The sequence below is a fragment of the Alosa sapidissima genome, chromosome 7, assembly GCF_018492685.1.
Source record: "Alosa sapidissima isolate fAloSap1 chromosome 7, fAloSap1.pri, whole genome shotgun sequence".
NCBI lineage: Eukaryota > Metazoa > Chordata > Actinopteri > Clupeiformes > Clupeidae > Alosa > Alosa sapidissima.
In genome coordinates, this window is record NC_055963.1 from 10,625,199 (window position 1) to 10,646,656 (window position 21,458).

At 40.2% G+C, this 21,458-nt stretch overlaps 3 protein-coding genes across 4 annotated transcripts in view; all 3 read left to right on the forward strand.

The window, feature by feature from the left end:
• The window catches only part of atp2b3b (ATPase plasma membrane Ca2+ transporting 3b), a gene marked incomplete at its 5' end in the record, with an annotated part of 33,244 nt that extends 32,309 nt beyond the window's left edge, over positions 1-935 (forward strand). The window contains one exon of the mRNA XM_042098296.1: positions 411-935. Coding sequence (XP_041954230.1) covers positions 411-857 — 447 coding nt within the window. The remainder of the gene's footprint in view (positions 1-410) is intronic.
• Positions 936-6,881: 5,946 nt separating this feature from the next.
• On the forward strand, positions 6,882-14,537 carry haus7 (HAUS augmin-like complex, subunit 7). Its single transcript, XM_042098970.1, has 10 exons — positions 6,882-7,029; positions 9,284-9,399; positions 9,679-9,740; positions 9,887-9,948; positions 10,341-10,462; positions 10,892-11,059; positions 11,572-11,677; positions 12,366-12,590; positions 12,976-13,087; positions 14,303-14,537. The coding sequence occupies exons 1-10, from the start codon at positions 6,964-6,966 to the stop codon at positions 14,374-14,376; spliced, it is 1,113 nt and encodes a 370-aa protein (XP_041954904.1). The 5' UTR covers positions 6,882-6,963; the 3' UTR covers positions 14,377-14,537.
• Positions 14,538-16,383: 1,846 nt separating this feature from the next.
• Positions 16,384-21,152, forward strand: si:dkey-93l1.9 (uncharacterized protein LOC562339 homolog). Of its 2 annotated transcripts, none has more exons than XM_042098972.1 (4): positions 16,384-16,878; positions 18,365-18,596; positions 19,992-20,155; positions 20,508-20,591. In XM_042098972.1, the coding sequence occupies exons 1-3, from the start codon at positions 16,813-16,815 to the stop codon at positions 20,123-20,125; spliced, it is 432 nt and encodes a 143-aa protein (XP_041954906.1). In that variant the 5' UTR covers positions 16,384-16,812; the 3' UTR covers positions 20,126-20,155; positions 20,508-20,591. The 2 variants fall into 2 exon arrangements, with proteins under 2 accessions (XP_041954906.1, XP_041954905.1); XM_042098971.1 differs by having other exon boundaries at positions 16,386-16,878; positions 19,992-20,121; positions 20,508-21,152.
• The last annotated feature ends 306 nt before the right edge of the window (positions 21,153-21,458 follow it).

The following is a 21,458-nucleotide window of genomic DNA, read 5'->3' on the forward strand; positions in this document are numbered from 1 at the left end:
ATTTTATAGCAACCTGATCTTGAGTTGTGTTTGCACTCTTGAGGCATGTACCAAACAGATGGAGATTTGTGTCCCAATGGTTCATGACTGTTACTGACTATCTGCTTTCATTTCCCTCCTAACTCTTCCTCCACCCAAAATCTACCCTATTTTATTTCTCTTTTTTTCTCTCAATGTCTCCTGTTCCTCCACCCCACCCCTGCTATCTATCTGTCTCTCTCTCTCTCTCTCTCTCTCTTTACCCCTCTTCCTCTGTGATTCTCTGCAATCCTTCGTTTCTTTTGCACTCTCTCTCTCCGTCCCTTTCTTCCTCTTCTTCCTCGGCCATTCTCTCTTTCTCTCTCTTCTGCTCTTCTTCTTCCCCCTCACCCCTTGCCGTCCCTCTCGTCTGGCACCCCGTCACCTTTTAGATGAGAGTGGTGAAAGCGTTCCGTAATGAAGGCATCGAAAAACCCGAATCCAGGAACTCCATCCACAACTTCATGGCCCACCCCGAGTTTCTCATCAACGACTTCATCCACAACATCCCATTGATCGACGACACCGACCTCGAGGAGACAGAGTCTGACCTCTCCAAGCACAACCACCACCTGCACTACCAACAGCAGTACACCAACGTCCACCCGGCTCTGCGTAAGCCCCCACCGCCACCACCCCCCCAGCCACAGCAGCGCACGCGACCCCGCCCCTACCGCCAGTATAGCCTACCCGTCACCCCCAACCGCAACAACAACAACAACAACGACGCCATCGAGCACGGGCGGGGGGCCCTCCCGACAAACCCCTCCACCCATCACTGGACCTCCATGACCCGACAGCAGGGCTGCCCTCTCCTCAGTCTGGAGACCTCGTTATGACTGCCACCCCTCCACACTGGGTGACTCGTATGAAAAAAAAAAAAGAAGAAATCTATTTAAAAGTATTTAAAAACAAACGAACAAACGACTTCTGAGGACCACAGGTGTGTTGAGGAGACAGACTAGAGAAGAGGAGGCACAGGTGGGTGTGGGGGGGGTGGGGGGGCGGAGTAGGGGAGCGGTCCATTGGGTCGGAGTCCAGTTGGTGCTTCACTTCCTTAATGCACACAGATCCAGCTACCCACTCGCCCACCCACCCATGCATAGTCACAGTGGATCCAATCACCCAGTGAGTCTCTGCCGCCATCCTGTGCCACAGTCCCCTCTCACCTGTCTGTGCGAAACCCACACATCCAAACCTCTGGCACCCCCTCTCCTCTCCTGGGGCACACCTCCTCTCGTCTCGGAACACTCGTTCTGCGAGGGAACGGGCGGCTCCCGGTCCACGGGGCCTCCTGAAGGACTGCAGAGGGAGGGCGTGTGGGCCGCAGCCCTGTGAAGGCGGGTCTCGAGCAGAACTAGACAAGAGGAGTCGGTAAACTGTGACCTCCCAGGACAACAACAACAACAACAACAACAGGCTCCAAGGAGGCAAAATAAAGAGGGAGGGGGGGGTCTACTCATTCCACCTTTTACCGACCTGTGTTAGTAGTGTTATAGTATCACTGACAATACCTTTTAAACATCTTCATCCTTAAGACTCTTTATTTATTTATTTATTTATTTATTTATTTATTTATTTATTTTGTTAATAGTATGTAACAGATGCTTTATGGATTAGCTTTAATATTGATTTGTTTATTTATTCATTTCATAAGTTGTTTGCTCAAAAATCCTTCTTTTTTTATTTCCATTATCACCTTGTCTATCTTCTCTCTCTCTCTCTATGTGTGTGTATGTGTTGTGTCTGTCCTGAAAACAGAAAAAAATATATAACAAAAGTACTAACAAAACAATGATACAATACATTGAAAATCCTAATCGTTAATAAATTATAATGCGTCTGCTAGGAAAACATAAAAGAAGAAATGCCACCACCATACCATAATCCAGTGAGAAAAGTAAACAGACAGAACCATGCTTTTTGTTTTGAAACTAAATCTGTTTCTGCAAACCTACAGCCGATTAAGGTCTGGAAAGAATTGGCAAGCGTATCCAAATAGCATCTTTCGTTTTGATTGACAATCTTTGAACAAATATGATTCTCATTACTGCAGTTCCTTTGTTTGTTTGATTTGGATTTTGCCAGATCCTGATCAACACATTAGTTCAACATCAGGGTTAGCCCCTTATCTTTAAAGTTATTAATCAGAGTTCAAAAGGAAGAGAAGGATAGTGGGATGATAGCTTTGTTTTCTTATCTGTGCGTAGGCCTAAGCCCTTTCCCTGGGCTGCATCTCTAGATGCCGAATAGCTGAAAGGGTATGACCAAAGCAGCATGAGATGATCACAGAGTGAATTTATGTCCTCGTTGTGCATGTTCACTGTGGCTCTCCATGAATGCCTCGCTACCGATGGATGAGTTTTGAGTCTTTTTTTGAAAACAAAAAAGATGCATTGACCCTTTAAACATTGACACAGATTCATCTACTATGTGAATACACTTTAGCAGACCCTTTAATTACATGTCTCAGCGTCATTCATGGGCTCATGGTGTAATGTAAAAAATAATACATATATATTATATATTTATTACAAATATAAAATGTCTCAAACTCTGTTTTTGTCATTCATATCTTGTAAAAGATATGAGCTATGTCCTCTCTCTCATTAGACATGCCAACGTCTGCATTTGCTCGTAATGACGAACAGTCAGTTTGTAACATCATAGTGGGCCACCGGAGGAAAATTTGACAAAAGATCACTGTTTTTTTTCCCAGTTAATTAATTTGTCTTGGATTGCACCTATTTGCACCAAACTGTACATCATATAATTCCTAATCATTCCACCCATACCATGACATGCTAAAACATTCCATTGATCAAAAGTACCACATAAGGGACAGCTTCCAACTATATCTGACTATTCTCTGTTGGTACTGTTCAGATCATAATGCTTTTGTCAATGCATTGCAATGCAATACAATCACGTAAAGAATGGTACAGGCACTTATGCAACAGACTGCCCTGTCCACAGATATGTGAAATAGGCATGATGACTTGTATATAGGGCTCTCAGAAATCCTTTATCTGTATAGAATTATTTTCTAGAAAGCCCACTTTGTCGGAAAACCGGATATAAATTTGAAAGACGACATTGCAAGTGTGATCGCGGCCGTATCAATGTTGCATCGGTTTGATTGATTCTGTGCAGAGCATGTGTTGATATCATAGTGTGCCTCACCGTCGTCATTCTTTTTACTTCACCTTCGTCTTTTGGTGGTTACGATTTCACTCACTCGCTGTATCCTGTGAGCAGAAGATGGATGTATTACTCCTCTCTCTCTCTCTCTCTCTCTCTTTGCAGCACGCATGTTGTGTGTGCTGAATTTAATGTGTGTTGTTGAATGCAAGTGTTCTGTCTTATATGGATTCAGAAGCTGACAGGGAGCAGCGCTCCCGAAGGGAACGCAGGGTCCATCCCTCTGACTCTCATTTCATTTTTAATTAATTAATTGAACATAAATTGTTCTAATGCCCACACTTTGTTGGAGATAAAAAAAATAGCTGAGGTGATAGTACTATATATAGATATAAACCTTGGCATAGTGCATTGATTATCATTCCCTCCGTTTGTGTGTTTTGCCTGTATTGGAGTCACCTGGTCCTGACAGTTCCAGTGGAGTCTGATGGTCAGTCAGAGCGCTGGCAGGTCTAAGGACAGGTGACTTCACATGAGAGGTTAAAAACACCAGAGCTGTCATGCTCAAATGTGCAGATCAGCACAAGGGAGAAAGACTCACAACATTAAAGCTGTCAGCTTCTCGTATAGCTGTGTAAACATCATTTGTTCTGATTCATATTCAAATGCATACACCAACAGATGGGTGTCTATCCTGAAAATATGACTGGCAAGTATATTCTGCTACTCATTCTGTAACCACTCTGTCCAGACTGTACTTAATTTGATTATATTGCCTGGAACTGGTATACTTGTTCTGCCATCACCAGATTCCATTTTAAAACTTAAAATGCTGACTAAAAAATGAATCCAAAAAGTCTGTCTGCCTTTTTGTTTTGTTCCATTCTGTTGGAGTTGGAAAGTCACCTGAGGTGAAAAAAAGACACAAAATGTGAAAAGAGTATATAATATATTTAATATAAAAAGTTATAAATTATTGTACAACTGCACCACCGCTGTACATTTTGCCAAAATGTGCACATGTGCATCTTTTCTTTACTTTTTAGGACACAGGGTCATTTAATCACATTTTCTTTCTTTTTCCTTTCCTGATGCAATTGAACAGCTTGTAAATTATTATTATTATTATTATTATTATTATTATTATTATTATTATTATTATTGATTCTTCCCACAATGCTCTTTCTACTGATGGAATAACATAGACAATTGCACATTCTCCTGAGCATACTCTTCTGTGCTACAAAGAAAAAAAGACAAAAAAAATCAGACTATAAAATATATTAACTACCTGCCTGTTACTTAAGAGAAAAAATATATATCTATATATGATGAAAGAACACACCTGTATACTGTAGACCAAACTGTATGGAACTCTAAGAATTTACTGGGAAAATAAGTCAACACTTTTTGTCTGTAAAAAAAAGCAAAGTATTCTACAATAATAACTTTGACCAGTGTCCGTGGTTGTGTCTTATTGTCTGACTGTACTTGCATCTCCTTTTATTGCATGTCTGACGCTTTGTATAGGTTAAATCTGTATTTATCACTTTTATTAACCATCAATTGTTTGTTTTTTTAGTCCTTGTTTCCTATAATGTTCACATAATTCCCCACTGAAAGAATGCAAAGGAACCTCATAAAATGTATTTGTAAACTTGACATCAGGATGTGTGGCACTCCCCTGAAGGAAGAAGGAAGTTCAAAGCATATATTTTCATAGATGCATTCAAAGCATGATATACATGACAGATGCCATTAAGATAAAAATATCTAAATGCATGGTGCAGTCCATTATGATTCCCCAGGGTCTGGCAGAATTCAGTGAACTACAATTTGGGGCACATTATTGTAGGATATATGGTCCAGCATATGGTGCAGCTCTATTGTTGAACAGAGTGGATTTTACATAGGCTCCAGCCCTCTACCACTACAACCGCCGTGACATGTCATTTTAGACCCCTAAATGACTCTTAAAATAAAATAACAAAAGATCTGCTGGTGAAATTTGAAGTTTAAACTCCATCGGTCAAAATGACCGCCTTGGTTGGCTGTTCTTGTAGTTTTGACATTCTAATGCTAACTGTGTTGAGAGACTTTCACAGCCTTATATATGTGCTCCTCCAGGAAGTGATGGGGGAGATACCTCTAAACGTGTGCCAAGTAACAATGGCATACATGTGGCAAATTAATGAGGACAGGCTTCTCCCAATCCCCGGCACAGCACACTCCTGGAAATGCTGGAGCAAGAACATGAAACACGGCAAGTGCTATCCAGTAGACATCCTGGATATTCACTTTAGCCTTTAGGGCCCGGAGTGTGTTTGTTTTAACCCAAGTGTATCTATGCCATGTCAAAGAGCCTGTTAAGGACAGAGGGCTAGTAGGCCTCTTCAGCAAAGACTGTCTTTGTCAGAGTACTCATGCACACAGGCAAATAACAGGTAGATAGTAAAAATCAACTGGCACAGGAGTTCTCAAAGTTCGTTGAGTTGAGTGTGAGTATATGCACAAAATCTGCACGACCCATTATTCAACCATGCTTATTTGAATTTAGGGAAGGTATTTTTTTTTTTATTATTAAATCTACTAAACATGTAAAGGTAGGTTCCATGATTCTTGTGAAAGGTTGTTGATATTTGAGCTCATTTGCTAATCAAATTGCACCCTACTTTCCATGGTCCTGAAGCAATGTGCTCATTGGCTGTTGAAATTGTTTGGTCTGTCTGGCCACTTTGTTTTTTGCCCTCAGCTTCAGATCCACCATGTGTACTGAAAGCAGAGGTTTATTTGTATTTATTTATTTATTTTGATGTTTTGTTTGAGTGCACACCCAACGGACAGCAAGAGAACCATGAGGAACAATCAGCTGCAGATTAGAACTGCACCTCCACGTTTAACAGACCACACCAGCATGGTGCTGAAGTGGCATACAGATTTCCAAAACATTCCAACCTATTTTATACAGTCTACAATTTCAACCCACATGGGTATACAGGGAAGTCCTGTACAGGTAGCCTAGTAGGCCTGGCTACTGGAGGCATTCTGTTAGGCCCATGTCCAAAAGAACAGTTCCTGAAAATACTCCTATGCATGTGATGCTGCTGAGATTGTATTGACTTTCATTCCATTCCATTTATTGTCAGTGGCGATTTATGAATCCATCATAGGATATTTCCCCTAATTAGTTCAGCATTCTAAGCAAACCAAGGGCCCTGGTTTATTCTGTAAGCTCCAACAAGTGAGGTATGAGTTTATAGGTCTACTGCTGCATATTTCATGTGATGATGGCACCAAAAAGCAAATTGACAAACACGGGGTTACAGAGTAGTGTAAAGAAGTCAGGCTACGGGAGTTAGGCAATAAGGTCAGTGTAGCCTACACCAGTGGTTTTCAAATGGGGGTACAGTATGTGAAGGCACTCCAGGGGGTAGCCTACGTGAGATTTTAAAATATACATATATTTAAAAAGTAGAATCCATGCAAAAATACTTTAAAAACAATTATTTAATAAATATTTCGTAAAATGAATTTTATATTTCAGTAGGCTATTCAATTTCATTAATAGAGGTACAAATACAAGTCTTTTTTTTTTCTTTGCGCTGGTTAGGGGCCTGAAAAAATATTTCACAGGGGGTACATCACTGAAAAAAAGGTTGAGAACCACTGGCCTACACCCCCTTCCAACATTTACACTCCAACACCATAGGTGGCAGTAGTGCGTTTGCTAACTTCTATAAAGGCACCAGTTGAGCAAAGCAGCAGTAGGGAAAGCAGCAAGAAAAGTCTGCGATTCCTGCTGATATGGCGGGTGGTTCAAAACAACAACATGCAGCGAAGCTGTCACAGGAGATTTACAACACTTTACAGGTAAACTTGGAGTTATTTTGAATTTGGTCATAAACTGCTGTATGATCAACTACCGAAGTGCATAATGTCAGACTTTGCTTATGGTAAAGTAATATGTCAATGCTGTTTTCTAGCGTTAGCTAACGTTAGTAGCCACCCCGAAGTTATTTAGTAAAGTCGCAGATGTTGGTCTTCTCATTTGAAGTGATAAACTACCCACATTTCTTAATTGAGTAATCTTTGACGATTTAATTAAGCATGCTAATGTTTAGGTCGACGTCACACTTAACCTGTGGTTTGATAGCGTTTTGCTAGCGTCATGGTCGTCCTAAACGTTGCTAACGTTAGTGGGGGTAAAATGTCCAGGGGAGAGACTTTCTTTACCGTGAAAAACCGTGTAGTGATCACCACATTTTTCTGCGATGTCAAAACTTGAAGCCAATGATTAGTCCTCGTGCCTGCGTCCGACCCTTAAAAAAAAACAGTAATAGGCTAGTGTGTGTATGTGTAGGTACTGGTCATAGAATTAGAATATCAAAAAGTTGATTTATGTCAGTAATTCCATTCAAAAAGAGAAACTATTATATTCATTCATTACACACATTTCAAATGTTTTTCTTTTAATTTTGATAACTGACAACTAATGAAAATCCCAAATTCAGTATCTCAGAAAATTTTAATTACTTAAGACCAATACAAAAAAGGCTTTTTTAAAAATGTTGGCCAACTAAAATGTATGAGCATGTTCATCACTCAATACTTAGTTGGGGCTCCTTTTGCCTGAATTACTGCAGCAATGCGGCATGGCATGGAGTCGATCAGTCTGTGGCACTGTTCAGGTGTTATGAGAGCCCAGGTTGCTCTGATAGTGGCCTTCAGCTCTTCTGCATTGTTGTGTCTGGCGTATCGCATCTTCCTCTTCACAATACCCCATAGATTTGTTATGGGGTTAAGGTCAGGCGAGTTTGCTGGCCAATTAAGAACAGGGATACCATGGTCCTTAAACCAGGTAGCTTTGGCACTGTGTGCAGGTGCCAAGTTCTGTTGGAAAATGAAATCTGCATCTCCATAAAGTTGGTCAGCAGCAGGAAGCATGAAGTGCTCTAAAACTTCCTGGTAGATGGCTGCGTTGACCCTGGACCTCAGAAAACACAGTGGACACCAGCAGATGACATGGCACCCCAAACCATCAGTGACTGTGGAAACTTTACACTGGACTTTAAGCAACGTGGATTCTGTGCCTTTCCTCTCTTCCTCCAGACTCTGGGACCTTGATTTCCAAAGGAAATGCAAAATTGACTTTCATCAGAGAACATAACTTTGGACCACTCAGCAGCAGTCCAGTCATTTTTGTCTTTAGCCCAGGCGAGATGCTTCTGACGCTGTCTCTTGCTCAAGAGTGGCTTGACACAAGGAATGCGACAGCTGAAACTCATGTCTTCCATACGTCTGTGCGTGGTGGTTCTTGAAGCACTGACTCCAGCTGCAGTCCACTCTTTGTGAATCTCCCCCACATTTTTTAATGGGTTTTGTTTCACAATCCTCTCCAGGGTGCGGTTATCCCTATTGCTTATACACTTTGTTCTACCATATCTTTTCCTTCCCTTTGCCTCTCTTTATGTGCTTGGACACAGCTCTGTGAACAGCCAGCCTCTTTAGCAATGACCTTTTGTGTCTTGCCCTCCTTGTGCAAAGTGTCAATGCTCGTCTTTTGGACAACTGTCAAGTCCGCAGTCTTCCCCATGATTGTGTAGCTTACAGAACTAGACTGAGAGACCATTTAAAGGCCTTTGCAGGTGTTTTGAGTTAATTAGCTGATTAGTGTGGCACCAGGTGTCACCTGAACCTTTTCACAATATTCTAATTTTCTGAGATACTGAATTTGGGGTTTTCATTAGTTGTCAGTTATTATCATCAAAATTAACAGAAATAAACACTTGAAATATCAGTCTGTGTGGAATGAATTGTATACATTATACAAGTTTCACTTTTTGAATGGAATTACTGAAATAAATCAACTTTTTCATGATATTATATGACCAGCACCTGTATATACTTTTATCAAAGATCTTAGACTTTTATGATGTTCTGTCTTGCGATGTTACTATGCTTCTGTAGTAGGCATATGAGATGTACCAAAATACTATATTTTTATATCAGGCTATATCCCAAAATACTATGACATTAAGTTTGACATCACCCCACTATCACTTCTGCCATATTGCTTAAATATTGTAACTTAACTAAATAAGATCGTTCCAACGTTTCACTTTAGACACTTGGGTGCCCTCTGGTAGAAGGCCTTTGTCTGAGGGAAGCCGAAAGCATTCAAGAACTTATGTGCACCCCATCTGTTCATCGCACTGAAATTTTAAAATGGATATGTGTCAGGTATGTATATTCAAGCATTTTGCCATTTTTCCAGAATACCACTTGGTCAAATACTAGGTCTATTCCCCTACAAAAAAGTCCACACACATGTCATTACATAACCCATTCCTACCCCGGAAAGAACACCAATTAGGCTATCACCCAAAGCACAAGTACATTATTGAACAACATTTATGCAAACGTTAAATTACTAACACAGTGACCTCTGTGTAAATTTTTAGAGTTGTGAGGTCAGAATTAAAATGTGCCGTGCCAAAATGTGTCCTCTCTTTCTTAAAGCATTTGTCCACAGTTGAATGCAAAGCTCGATGTGCTGAAGAGTAAAGAAGGTCAGGCGGATGGTAAGACGGCCAAGCTGGGTGGATGGATGTTGTCACGTCACCTGGTGAAGGCTTATTTGGGCGTTTGTCAAGTCACAACATTTCAAGTGATTATTTGGGTAGTGGACTTTGCCTGACTATCTAATGTTGCATTATCTTTCATGCAGTACTTGTTCACTTTGGGCATGAATTGATGCTGTGTAATCTCAACGACCTGGATTTAATAAAGGTAAAAAGCAGTTCAAAGGCCCACTGGCCTGCAGACATAACTCATACATTTTAATAATTTAGAATAAGTTTAGCCGTAAACAAATTGTTTGTTTTGATATACCCATGTTTTGCTTGCACACCAGAGTTTTCATGCACACATGTCCTTCGCAGTATATGCGGCTCTTTGTCAAACGGAGGTCTGACCCTTTGGGGTGATTCAGATATGATGCTAACATGCAGACATTAGGCTATGTGTGAACGACACTGAAACAGAATGCACATGAACAGAATGGGATGTCACATTGATGTTTTTTTCATGTCCACTTAGGGTCTCGGTGTGATTTAAAATATTATTGATTTGTTGTGGTTGTACTGTCTCGCTGTACAACTCCTGATCTTTCCGTTCACCAGGGTGATGCTCCTCCACTGCGTCAGCTTTGCTTCCTAGAGCAACTCATAAGTCTGATATCTGGCCCGGTATCCAATAACAGCAGTATTACCTGTCCAGACAGCAGTACCGCCTCCTCTGATGGGTATGTTAAACCTCTAAAGCCTGACAGGGCTTCTTTCAACACAGTTCTCAGGGCTGCTGCTGTTTAGTATTGAAGTATACAGAATGGTACCGGGTTACATGTATAACTTATGTATTAAGGCTGTCTTGTAGATTTGTAGTTTTTTTTACCACTATTTTAGGTCTGGCTTTTCTCAATCTCAATGTCTTGTCTGTCCAAACCTTAGGTTGTAATGCAATATTATTTTAAGGGTTTATGTATTACATGATTTTAATGTTTTAGCTGTTGTAATAAACATCTAATTGGAGCCAAAGTATTATTGCTCATGCCCATCTGATCCTGGTTCTTTGACTCATGTTCAGGGCTGCCATGGTTGTAATATTAAACTAACGTCTGATGGGAACTAGCTAAAGTATTGCTGCATGATGCTAATGTTTGCCTTGTGCCCAGGCCTACTTCGTGTGGGGACCCTAAGGCCCCCAAGAGGAGCGACCGGCTGTTGAGGGAGCTCGTGTCCCAGTCCCAACTGCTCCAGCAGCTGCAGTGCTCAACCCTCAGCCCCCTGCCATCCAACGTCAGGTGCCTCATGGCCACGGCAGGCAAGACCTCCTCTGCTGGGCAAGTACTCCGCTTTGGATAAAGGTCCTTGATTACTAACCGCTCCGCTTCAACCCTCTCTGATTTGGATATACTGTGAAAGAAATTAAGGATTTGTGTGCACTTGGGTGTCAATAAATAAGTGCTTTATGAATGCAGAGTAAGGCTGCTACTGTTTGTTTTTGTTTTTTTGTTTGTTTTTTTTAAGTAGAGCATAAGGCTGCATTTTTTTTTCTCTCATTTGTTACGCTTATTGGCTCAACCCAATTAATGTTATCAAAAAGCTGGGTTTTTTTTTTTTTTTTTTGTAATCGGCTAATCAAATAATTATTGACCCACTAATACAAAGTGTTATTTTGAAATGCAGTCAGTATTTACCTCCCTGTTGATAAGTACTCTTAACACCACTTGAAGTGCGCTATTCGATTGTCTATTAGATTGTCAACTGCCCAGTACCCATACAGACAATCTTATATAATCTTGAAAGTAAATTTTGTGTGTCTAATGTGAAACATTTCTGTTTTGTCATAAAGGGGAAAGCAGAAGTTTGTCCCTAAGAAAGTCACTGAGGCTGAGCTGAAGGAGGCCACTGCACAGCTGCAGTCAACCAAGAACACTTTGGAAGAACTTCAGAAAGAGGTTGGTCCCCATATAAAAGCTTCAAAGTCAAAAAGAGATCATACACAGGGGCGCTGTGGCGCAGCACATATACGGGTCCAAGTGCCCATGTGGACCCAGGTTTGAATCCGACCTGCGGTCATGTCCCGATCCCACCCCGTCTCTCTCTCTCCCACTTGCTTCCTGTCACTCTCCACTGTCCTGTCCAAATACAGGCAGAAAGCCCCAAAAAAAAAAAAAAAAAAATATATATATATATATATATATATATATATATATATATATATATATATATATATATATATATATATATATAAATATATATATATAAATAAATATAAAAAAGAGCTCATACACAAGATGGGACAGAATTTCTTTAATATGCTATAACATGTTACACGTGGAGCACATTGGGTCTGTGCTTGTCACATGAAATGTACTACATAAATAAAGTTGACTTGACTTGTTGATTTCACATGAAGGCCACAGTGGGGGAAATCAGTGATGTCAGTTTTGTTCATTTTGGGGAAAGTGGAAAAACAAATGAGCTTTCTAGGTGACTTGCCAGATGGCATGTGTGCTCCTGCCCTGTTTGAATGGATCCCCTGCTTACACTGTTTCTATATCTCTCTCTTTCTCTTGTTCTCCTCCGTCATTCTCCCTGGTGCCTCCCACATAATCTTCATCCTCATCCTCATCCTCATGTCAGTGTGAGTTCCTGGAGTCTGACACGTCGGTCCCTAGCTCCCCACCGCGACACGATCTGTCTCCGTGCACACTGCGTGTCGCTGCCACAGACCTGCAGCAGCTCATGTCCACGTTTGGCCACATCTACTACGACTTCAAGGGCTACTGCGAGAAGCCTCTGCCGAAACCTCCCCTCAACACGGACACCTTTCAGACAGTGCGCCAGCTTCTACACGTCAGCAACATGGTATAGCTTATTTATTTTCAGTATACATTTACACTCTTTAGATTTACTCTACACATCTACATTTACAAATGCACTATTCATAGTGACCACTCACAAGTAAGGCACTGACCAGGTCATTTAAGAAGTCATTGTTGGTTGATTTTACACAAAAGCCCTTGAGAAGCTTCAACAAAATACAGTAATGTAAGGTTTAAGCCCCAGAACTCTTAAGTGATCCCCAACAATGTCATTCTTCATGTTGATGTTGTTATAGTATGGGCGTGTATATTGTTGTTTTAATGAACTGTTATCATTATCAGTGTGGATGGCCATTTATTGTAAGTTAACATTTAAACTTTCTTTCTTTCTTTCTTTCTTTCTTTCTTTCTCACACGGGCACCCTCAGGAACTTAAGGCATATGAACATTTGACAGACACCTCATCATCCATGAATGATACCTTAACCGATCTGCAGACTGGGAAGCGCTTTCACACCAGTGGAGAAATGCAGAGCCTAAGTGAGTAGACGTTACCAAAAATATATATGTACTATATTATACAAAAAATATACTATATACAGTGCCCTACACATTTATTGGAACCCCAGGTAAGTTGAGTAAAAATTGAGTAAAAAAAAGTCGCCTCCTTGCTCACTGCTTATTTAAAAGGCACACCAGGAAAGAGCCTTTCTTGTCATTTAACTACAAATATTACTGGCTGGAGTTGCAATTGTTACTGGCACATTGGTAGGTTTTGCGTACATGCGTGAGTTTGAGGTCATGGCATCATGAAATCCATGGAAACCTGCATTATAAATCAAGATCTGGATACCTCTGCCAAGACACTAAAAGTGGGTCATGGTGTGATCATCACAACATGGGAGCCTCCGTCTCCGACACTGTTTGTTAGTTTGTAAGGAGGTTCCGTAGACGGCTCGCTGAGGGGGTGCTATGTTCTTTGGTATCTACAGTGCTACGTGCTCCGCTCTAGTCATGCACTGGTGGAGACGGGCTCCCATGCTATTATCACAATTGATCTGCACTCGATTGCTCTTCCCTAGCGACCAGCTGTTTTTGTCTCGGTAGACTGAAATTGAATTTCAGTCTGAAACTGAATTGTGAGAACTGAATGTGAAAGAGGAAACATTTTCGTATATCATATAATTCGTATATCAGAGCTTCAATTTCAAAATATTATATTCAATTTCAAGTTGACTGGGATTCAGCTTCAATCATTCAATTTTTGCATATACCATTTAAATTCGGTTCCTCAATCACAATTGCTCAAATTCGGCCATTCAAATGCAATTCAAATTCGGTTTGAGGTGTCAAGTTTTATTCCATATTTATTTATTCAAACCTGTAGCCACACCAGGCGTGTAAAAATATTTTTTAGAGGTTTTATGATAATGAGATGTAACAGGAGAAGATTGAGCTCTTTTATTGGCAGAGGGAGGCGACTTTAGACTTTAATTTGAATACAGGGGTGCCAATAATTGTGCCATGTTTGTTTTTGTTTGATTGATTTATGAGAACGTCTATCCTCATGATATATTTATCCCTTTGGATAAATTGTCAGCTAAGAGTGTAAATGTAAGTATTTTGTCCAGAATTATTGAATGGAAGAAAACTTGAAGGAATGTTTGTAGCATTTCATTTCAGCTGGGCTGAATTTCTTCAAAAGTGCACAAATTACATCATTGGATGCCGACTGATCGTTTCTATCTTTTACAGCCACCATGTTGGAATCTCTGAAGAATAAATACTCCAGCTTCCTCTCCACCCATCCTAATAAGCAAGAAGAGTAATCTGCTGATCTAATAGAAGCAGTGTGTTTTTTTTGTAAATTATGCAAGTGTCTAATACTTTCATGCCCACTCCACTGTATATATCTTGAATATTGATGTAAAACAATTTGTCTTTTTATGTCAACTAATAAAATGTCTTGTTTGTAGGCCTACAAGCTTTACTTTTGAAAATACTAATAATTAAGCCTAATTAAAGATGGCTTTGCTAGGCCAGCCTAAGAACTCAAGCCACTTAAAAGTAGAAGCTTTTTGTTTCTGTTTTATATATTTGTTTTCTTTTTTGGGGACTTTCAAGTCTAGATTTAGTTCTAATCAGGGCTGTAGTACTCGAGTCCGGTCTTGGACTCGAGTCCGGACTCGAGACCGTTTTTCTATGGTCTCGGACTTGTCTCGGACTCGCTAGTATTTGGACTTGGTCTTGTCTCGGTCTCGGCCACTGGTCTTGCCAAATATGGCTTTTGGTCTCGACCGAGTCCAGGTGTCTTTAGGGCCATCAAAATTAACGTGTTAATCGCCGCGATTCATTTTGAAATACATAATGCGTTACAAAATATTAACTCAATAGTGTTTACCTTTGTGGGGGGCTGATGTCACGTAACGGAAGCCGCAAAACCTAAAACCGCAAGCCTGAGAGTTTATTTTACTGTCTGTGGAGTTAGCTGAAGATAAAGAGGAACCAACATTTAGCCAAATAGTAGCTTTACTGCAAACTGCTTTTCACTCTTGTTAGATAACGTTTACAATGTCAAAATGCACCAACTGCAAGTTACATAAAGATGATACGTTTCGGCTCCTCTCCATTAAGCTCCAACTTGAACGTATGCTACTCCATTTAATTAAGAGCGCGTCTGAACGCACACGAGAAGGAGAGAAAACGATTGGCAGGCTCCAGCTGGCTTGTCGTTGTTGATGATAATTGATATCTCCTTTTTAATATAAGAAACTTATAAAAGGAAGGCAACAAAGACGAGGTTAGAGGAGATTGCGGATTTATCCGATTTCCACTACTGACCAGTTATAAACATGTATGTAGGCTGCACTCACTGTGATTTGAGAAATGGACAAAAATATGAAGAGTTGTCTTTGCCTTTGTGTAATGGAACTGGTGAGTCTTGAAGTCTTCAATAATTTGTTTACATGAAGCACATATTATGCCGATTGAAACACATTCCATTCAGATAGCTAGGTGACTGGCTCAGGCTCATCATTCACTTTTAATTGCAAACAGAAAATGTCTAGCTAGCATCATGTCATTACATGCTTCTATTTCCAAAGGAATGAAAACTGTTTATACCAACTTAATATCATGCTTATCATTGTTAATATTGTACAATACATGTGGTACAAACAATATTAGAGCTTGTGGACTAGCTATAGGCTATATTTCAATGGAGCTGATAAAAAAAAGATCATTATGAGAACGTGGCCACAATGGGCTTAAAGTAACAGTGCACCATTTACAAATGAGTTAAACAGCATCATATGTGTAGTATTTCTTAAGAAATGAATACTTTAAAACACAATTACTGTGTCAGTATTATCATTTAAATAATATAAAAGTGTTTTACTTTTACCTTTGTGGTTACTCATTAATTTTGTAATTTATGTTGAAGCTTTAGTCTTTAGGAACTTTATAATTGCGGTTAATCGAGATGAATTCATTTCAAAATATATATTTTGAATCGTTTGACAGCCCTATAATAATATTGGAGAAGGAGAATGGCTACACTTACAAATCCTCGGTGTGTTCACACTGTTTTTGCTTTTAGATAATAATAATAATAACCCAAAATGATTGTCTTGATACTGTCATGCACAAGACTTTTTTTCCTATCCTGGACTCGGTCTTGACTCGGACTCGAACCTTTTTGGACTCGGTCTTGTCTTGGACTCGAACCTCTTTGGACTCGGTCTTGACTTGGTCTCGACTAGTCCTGGTCTTGGACTTGTCTTGGACTCGACAAAGGTGGTCTTGACTACAGCCCTGGTTCTAATCTATTTCCTATGAGGGGGAAACCGACTGAATGAATTGATCATACACCACATATTGAATAGGACCTAGTACGTTTTTTAAAATTGACATTTTTCCTCTTGTGTGATGAGTTCGTTGGGCCACTTAAGAAAGATACGAAAAGCGACGAATTGGTGTTTCCTCTTGAAGTCCTACATGCCAATGGTGATGTCTCACCAGAGTGCGGCGTTATCTTTTAACATCTGCTTGGCAGAGACATGGGAGGGACTCAACTTCAATGAGTAGCCTACTTTGTGAATGGAGACATGGTTGGGCAACACGGTCCCTGAGTCGCTATTATAATTTCATGAACGACAGCCTATACAGATTTTGTTGACTTGACGTGTGTCACCGTTGCCGGTCATTTAAAGTGAATAGAAATAGAATTGATTCTGTAGAGTTGACGCGGGTTACAGCACTTTAGTATGGAGCGCGAAGGTCGAGTGCCCAATGGCGAAGATGAGGCTTTGAACAAATTGGAAGAAGAGGAAGTAAGTTTAATCCAAATGTCTTGTTTCATAACATCGTAGAGAAGCGATATATAAACTTGTAAGATATGTCCTGTCCTCTGATGCAGCCACTAAGCAAATTGACAACAGAACCTTTTAGGCTAACTGGGTTAGACAGCCAGGAAGGATGTTACACAGTTTAAAGCTATTGTTCACGTCTTTTTAAAATTATCATTATTTAATTCCAGTCACTAAGAGTGTTGTGTGTTGTCCTTCAGTCATGCAGACTCCACCTTTGACGGCCGTGTAGCCTACCAACGGAATTGACCTTGACTTTTGGTGTTTGTACGGCAACTTTCGCACGGTGTTATTGGAAATTGAATCCAAGTGTAAACCTTTTAGAACTTCTATTGTTTGAAACGCGGGCATGTGCTAGCCTACATTAGTCATTAGTGTCCTATAACACCTGTATCATTTTCTCCTAGCCATGTATAGAAGCCTACTTTGCCGAAACAGATTGACATTTGCATGTAGTGACAAGCTCAGACAGAAACCAGCCAGGTGAACACACCTTTCCCATGGGGCCCCTCCCCATACCCAATTCAAACAAGCATGACAAAAATCTCTCTCACACACACAAAGTGAGTGTCCTATGCCAAAGCAAATAAAGGAGGATTGAGTGAGTGTGAGAAGGTAGTGTCCCACACAGTGGTTTCTGTGGGTTTGAATTAATCTCCCAATTCCTTACTCTAGAGTCTAGGCCTAATAAAAAAAATTACTTGGGCGAAAGGACAATGTGTCACCTTTGTCAAATGATTTCACTTCCTATGAAAAGTGTATTGGACACTTTTTATGTGGTTTTGTGTTACGTTAACATGACAGAGCATGACAAACACATAGGGACAGTTGTATAATACAACACATAATATTATAGAATTGTGTGTGAATAATTTGATAAATTCTGTAAATGATAATAACTTCAATGTGTCATTGACAGTGTTTTTTCCCTAATATTTTTTGGATGAATGAATGAAAAAGCATCTGATATCTTAATGAATGACATATTCTTTTACAAAACAACAAACAGATATCAATTGCCAAGTCGGTTTAGGATGTTTTAATTATTCAAGTTGTAGACCTATTCATTAAAAGCATTCCAGGACGGATAACGTATACGTGATAGAATGTCCCATTATAACATAATAATAATGCATGCAATATTTAACTGAAAGTCGGACAGTTTTGTTGCCGTGGTGAAATACACTCTAACCGCTGTTTGCATGTTGAAGTCTCGTTTCAGGGGCAACATTTGTTGACCAGAAGGTAAAGACCTTCCCCATTTTAGTCTACAGTGAACAACCTTGAGAGTGACGTCTAACTGTTCTCAGTAGCATGAAGGAGTTTAATTTTTACTTCAAAGAAAAAGGACCCATTGATCTTAGCGCTAACATTCTTAGATGTGCTGTTCTGCAGGAACAACCTCACAGCATCATGTCCTGCTCATTCAACCTTCCTTCTTCCACCTCAGATCATTGGCCAAACAGGGCACTTAAATCGGCCAATCGACATGAACCACTACGCCACCAAGAAGAGCGCGGCCCAGAGCATGCTGGATGTCGCCCTGCTGATGGCCAACTCATCGCAGCTGAAGACGGTCCTCTACGTGGGGCCTGCGTACCGCTTCTTCATCCCTCTCATTGTGCTCTTAAGTCTGTCTATCACACTGCAGGTGGTGGTGGGTCTTCTCCTGGTCTTCATCGGTCAGTATACCATAGGTGCTATTGAGGGCCGTAGGGTGGGTTGTGCTGGGGGAGTGTGTGTGTGTGTGTGTGTGTGTTGTGGGGGGCGGCATGCTGAATTGCAGTTATGAGGATATAGTGGCAGAGAGTCTATACCATTGCATCAGAGTCTTACATTGCATGCATCTTGCAATATTTATGTTATTTACTGTTGAAGTATGTCACTGCGCACTGCCCTGCCCAGTTTTAAATCATCTATGTAAATCAGTGCTGATGTACTGTGCTTGTACACATATACTGCACTGTTGGATAGATGGTTCATACAGACATGTGTGCGCTATACATTAGGCTGTTCATATTTATTCATTTATGGGCATGATTTGATGAAGCTATGACATGACAAGCCAGTGCTGACCTTTTTGGGTGTTTATCTGAATGGTAGTATATTATTTAGATTGACTGTGATGAACTGTCAGAGAGTGGCAAATGGTAGAATGATAGTTTTTCTTTTAGGCAGTTTTGTACATCTCTGGAAATTACCACATTCTGCCCTTCTGGGTCATTTATTTTGTCTTGGAAACACAACTGAGGCCCACTACCAGGTCTTGTGAGTCTGTATATCAAAGTAGATCAATATAGGCTGAAATATGAGTACTTTAGACCCTTATTTGCCAAGATATGCTCATGCTTTTTGTAAAATGCCCTATGGAAACTCCCCATAGGACTTTTGGCTACCCAAAATGCATACTGACAATATAAAATGCTTACTGTGTGGCAACCTCTTGGTGTAGAAGCATAATCCTGGTCTCAAATGAAGGGTAACACTTTGAGGTTTCTTGTAGACTACTTGGAATGTATGTCAGGGGTTCCGATATAGAATGACTACACAGAATATGGAATGATTACATAAATGTCTCTATTTTTGCATTTTCTTTGTTGGTTCAATGGGTGTGTATAAGATGGACTATACATCTGCACAACTAATATTGGATAAAACAACATGTTCAATTTCTAGGGATTCCTGTGAATATTTCAATACCCAATATGCTGTACCTACTTATTGCTAAGGGATATACACTGCAGCTAGTAGGGAGGCACCAAAGGTGGAGGGGGGGAGAGGGGGGCATTTTTGATCAAATTTTAATTGAGACATAGTAAGATTAATCTGATAATGTAAAGTACTATACAGATTGTACATGAAAAATGTTGTCATATATGGATTCCCAAGCTTTTAAATGGTGTATAATATTACTATGCTACATAGCAATATGGTGCATACAATTGATTTAGAATGTTGGGGGGAGGTGGGGGGCACTGCAATTGTCCCACCTGCGGGACACCCGAAGTGTAAACTGTGAAGTCATATGGGCTCACGGTACTGGTCTGACCCCATCTCTCTCTCTTTCATCCTTCTAGTCAAGTATGATCTGAACGACGTAAGGAAACAGCGAAAACTCAACACCATGAACAATGTGGCCACAGTGATGGTTTTCTTCACAGTTCTCATCAACATCTTCATTACTGCTCTAGGATTCGAGTCCAGTCGGTGAGCAACGTCTCGGTCTGGATTTCACCCGCATATATGTAGGATGACGCTGCATGACTGTGCCTGTCCCAGTGTTCTAACTGCATGTACATAACTAGCTCTCAGCAGTCATATAGTTTTCATTACCATCATCACTTTTTATTTTGTATGTTTCATGGCACTATTGGTCTGATTTTTTTTTATTATTTGAAAGTAGACATTATTTGACACGTGTTGTGAAATCTATACTGCATGGTATGACATGTATCGTCATTCAACGTATGGATTTCAAAAGTCAGTTGTGTCATCTTGTACTGAACACATACATGTTTTCCAGTATTGCTTGTCTGACCTGAGGTTTCGAGTTAGCATGCAGTAATCTCCGGTTCCCCCGTATTCTTTTTCAGGGTGGGCCTTGACATTGTTCCGGTTCCTCAAATGCTTGGGTCTGACAACCACACAGGTGCGGGGTAGTGCCCTCACTGGGTCAATCGTCTCGGTAGAGAGCTTGGGAGGAGAGGGCTCTGAAGGGACACTATTTACATGCTCACCATTCACCCTGTGCACAAGCACTTTCAGATTATGACTCAAGAGCCATCCCTCTGATTCATAATATACTGTATGTATGCTATAGGCTACAGTATATGCTTTTATTTAAAACAAACAAATGAACAAAACCAGGTTTATCAAGGTGGGTTTTCCAAGAGAGGTCTCGCTGTAAAATGTCATTCATAAACTCAGGTGCTAATAGACAGAAATGGGGAAGGCATTATCATTGGACATTATGTTACAGTAGATAGTGCTGAACTGGTAGGTTTCATTTCTCATATGTCAAACACTAGATCAGTCAATTAAAGTCAGTTTCTTAGGAAATGTTCTCAGGTTTGTAGTGTAGCTTTTGTGTGGTTGTCAACTGTTTCTGCAATACTGTGCAATGTTACAATTTCCTTTTTTTTTTATAAACTGTTCCTTTACTTATTCATCTTGTTTTATTAAGCTATTTGTACAATACTTTATTTTATAGAGGCATTAAAATGGTTTTACTTTCTCTACTTTGTCTATATAAAACATTTCATTTCTATACCTGAAAAAACACAAAGTGTAACCTATCTACCATGCATTCAATTCTTGACACCTGAGCTGTTCATTATACTGCAGACATCCAGGTCTCTGCCCACTGTACATAATGCATTTGGTTTTGGGTGACAAAGATCAGTTGAAGCCTAGGATTTAAATGTGTAGTATTGTTGTAGAACACCATGTGTAGTATGTTGTAGAACAACACAGAAGTAGAACTTACCTCAAATGACACATTTTTTCAGTGAAGAATTACATTAATTGCGTAAAAAGTAAACCAA

Coding starts and splice junctions, on each gene's coding strand:
- si:dkey-93l1.9 (XM_042098971.1), top strand. CDS start 16,813: ATGGAGCGCGAAGGTCGAGTGCCCAATGGCGAAGATGAGGCTTTGAAC. Junction 16,879..18,364: donor ACAAATTGGAAGAAGAGGAA/GTAAGTTTAATC, acceptor CTTCCACCTCAG/ATCATTGGCCAAACAGGGCA. Junction 18,597..19,991: donor TCTTCTCCTGGTCTTCATCG/GTCAGTATACCA, acceptor TCATCCTTCTAG/TCAAGTATGATCTGAACGAC.
- haus7 (XM_042098970.1), top strand. CDS start 6,964: ATGGCGGGTGGTTCAAAACAACAACATGCAGCGAAGCTGTCACAGGAG. Junction 7,030..9,283: donor AGATTTACAACACTTTACAG/GTAAACTTGGAG, acceptor GTTTCACTTTAG/ACACTTGGGTGCCCTCTGGT. Junction 10,463..10,891: donor AGTACCGCCTCCTCTGATGG/GTATGTTAAACC, acceptor CCTTGTGCCCAG/GCCTACTTCGTGTGGGGACC.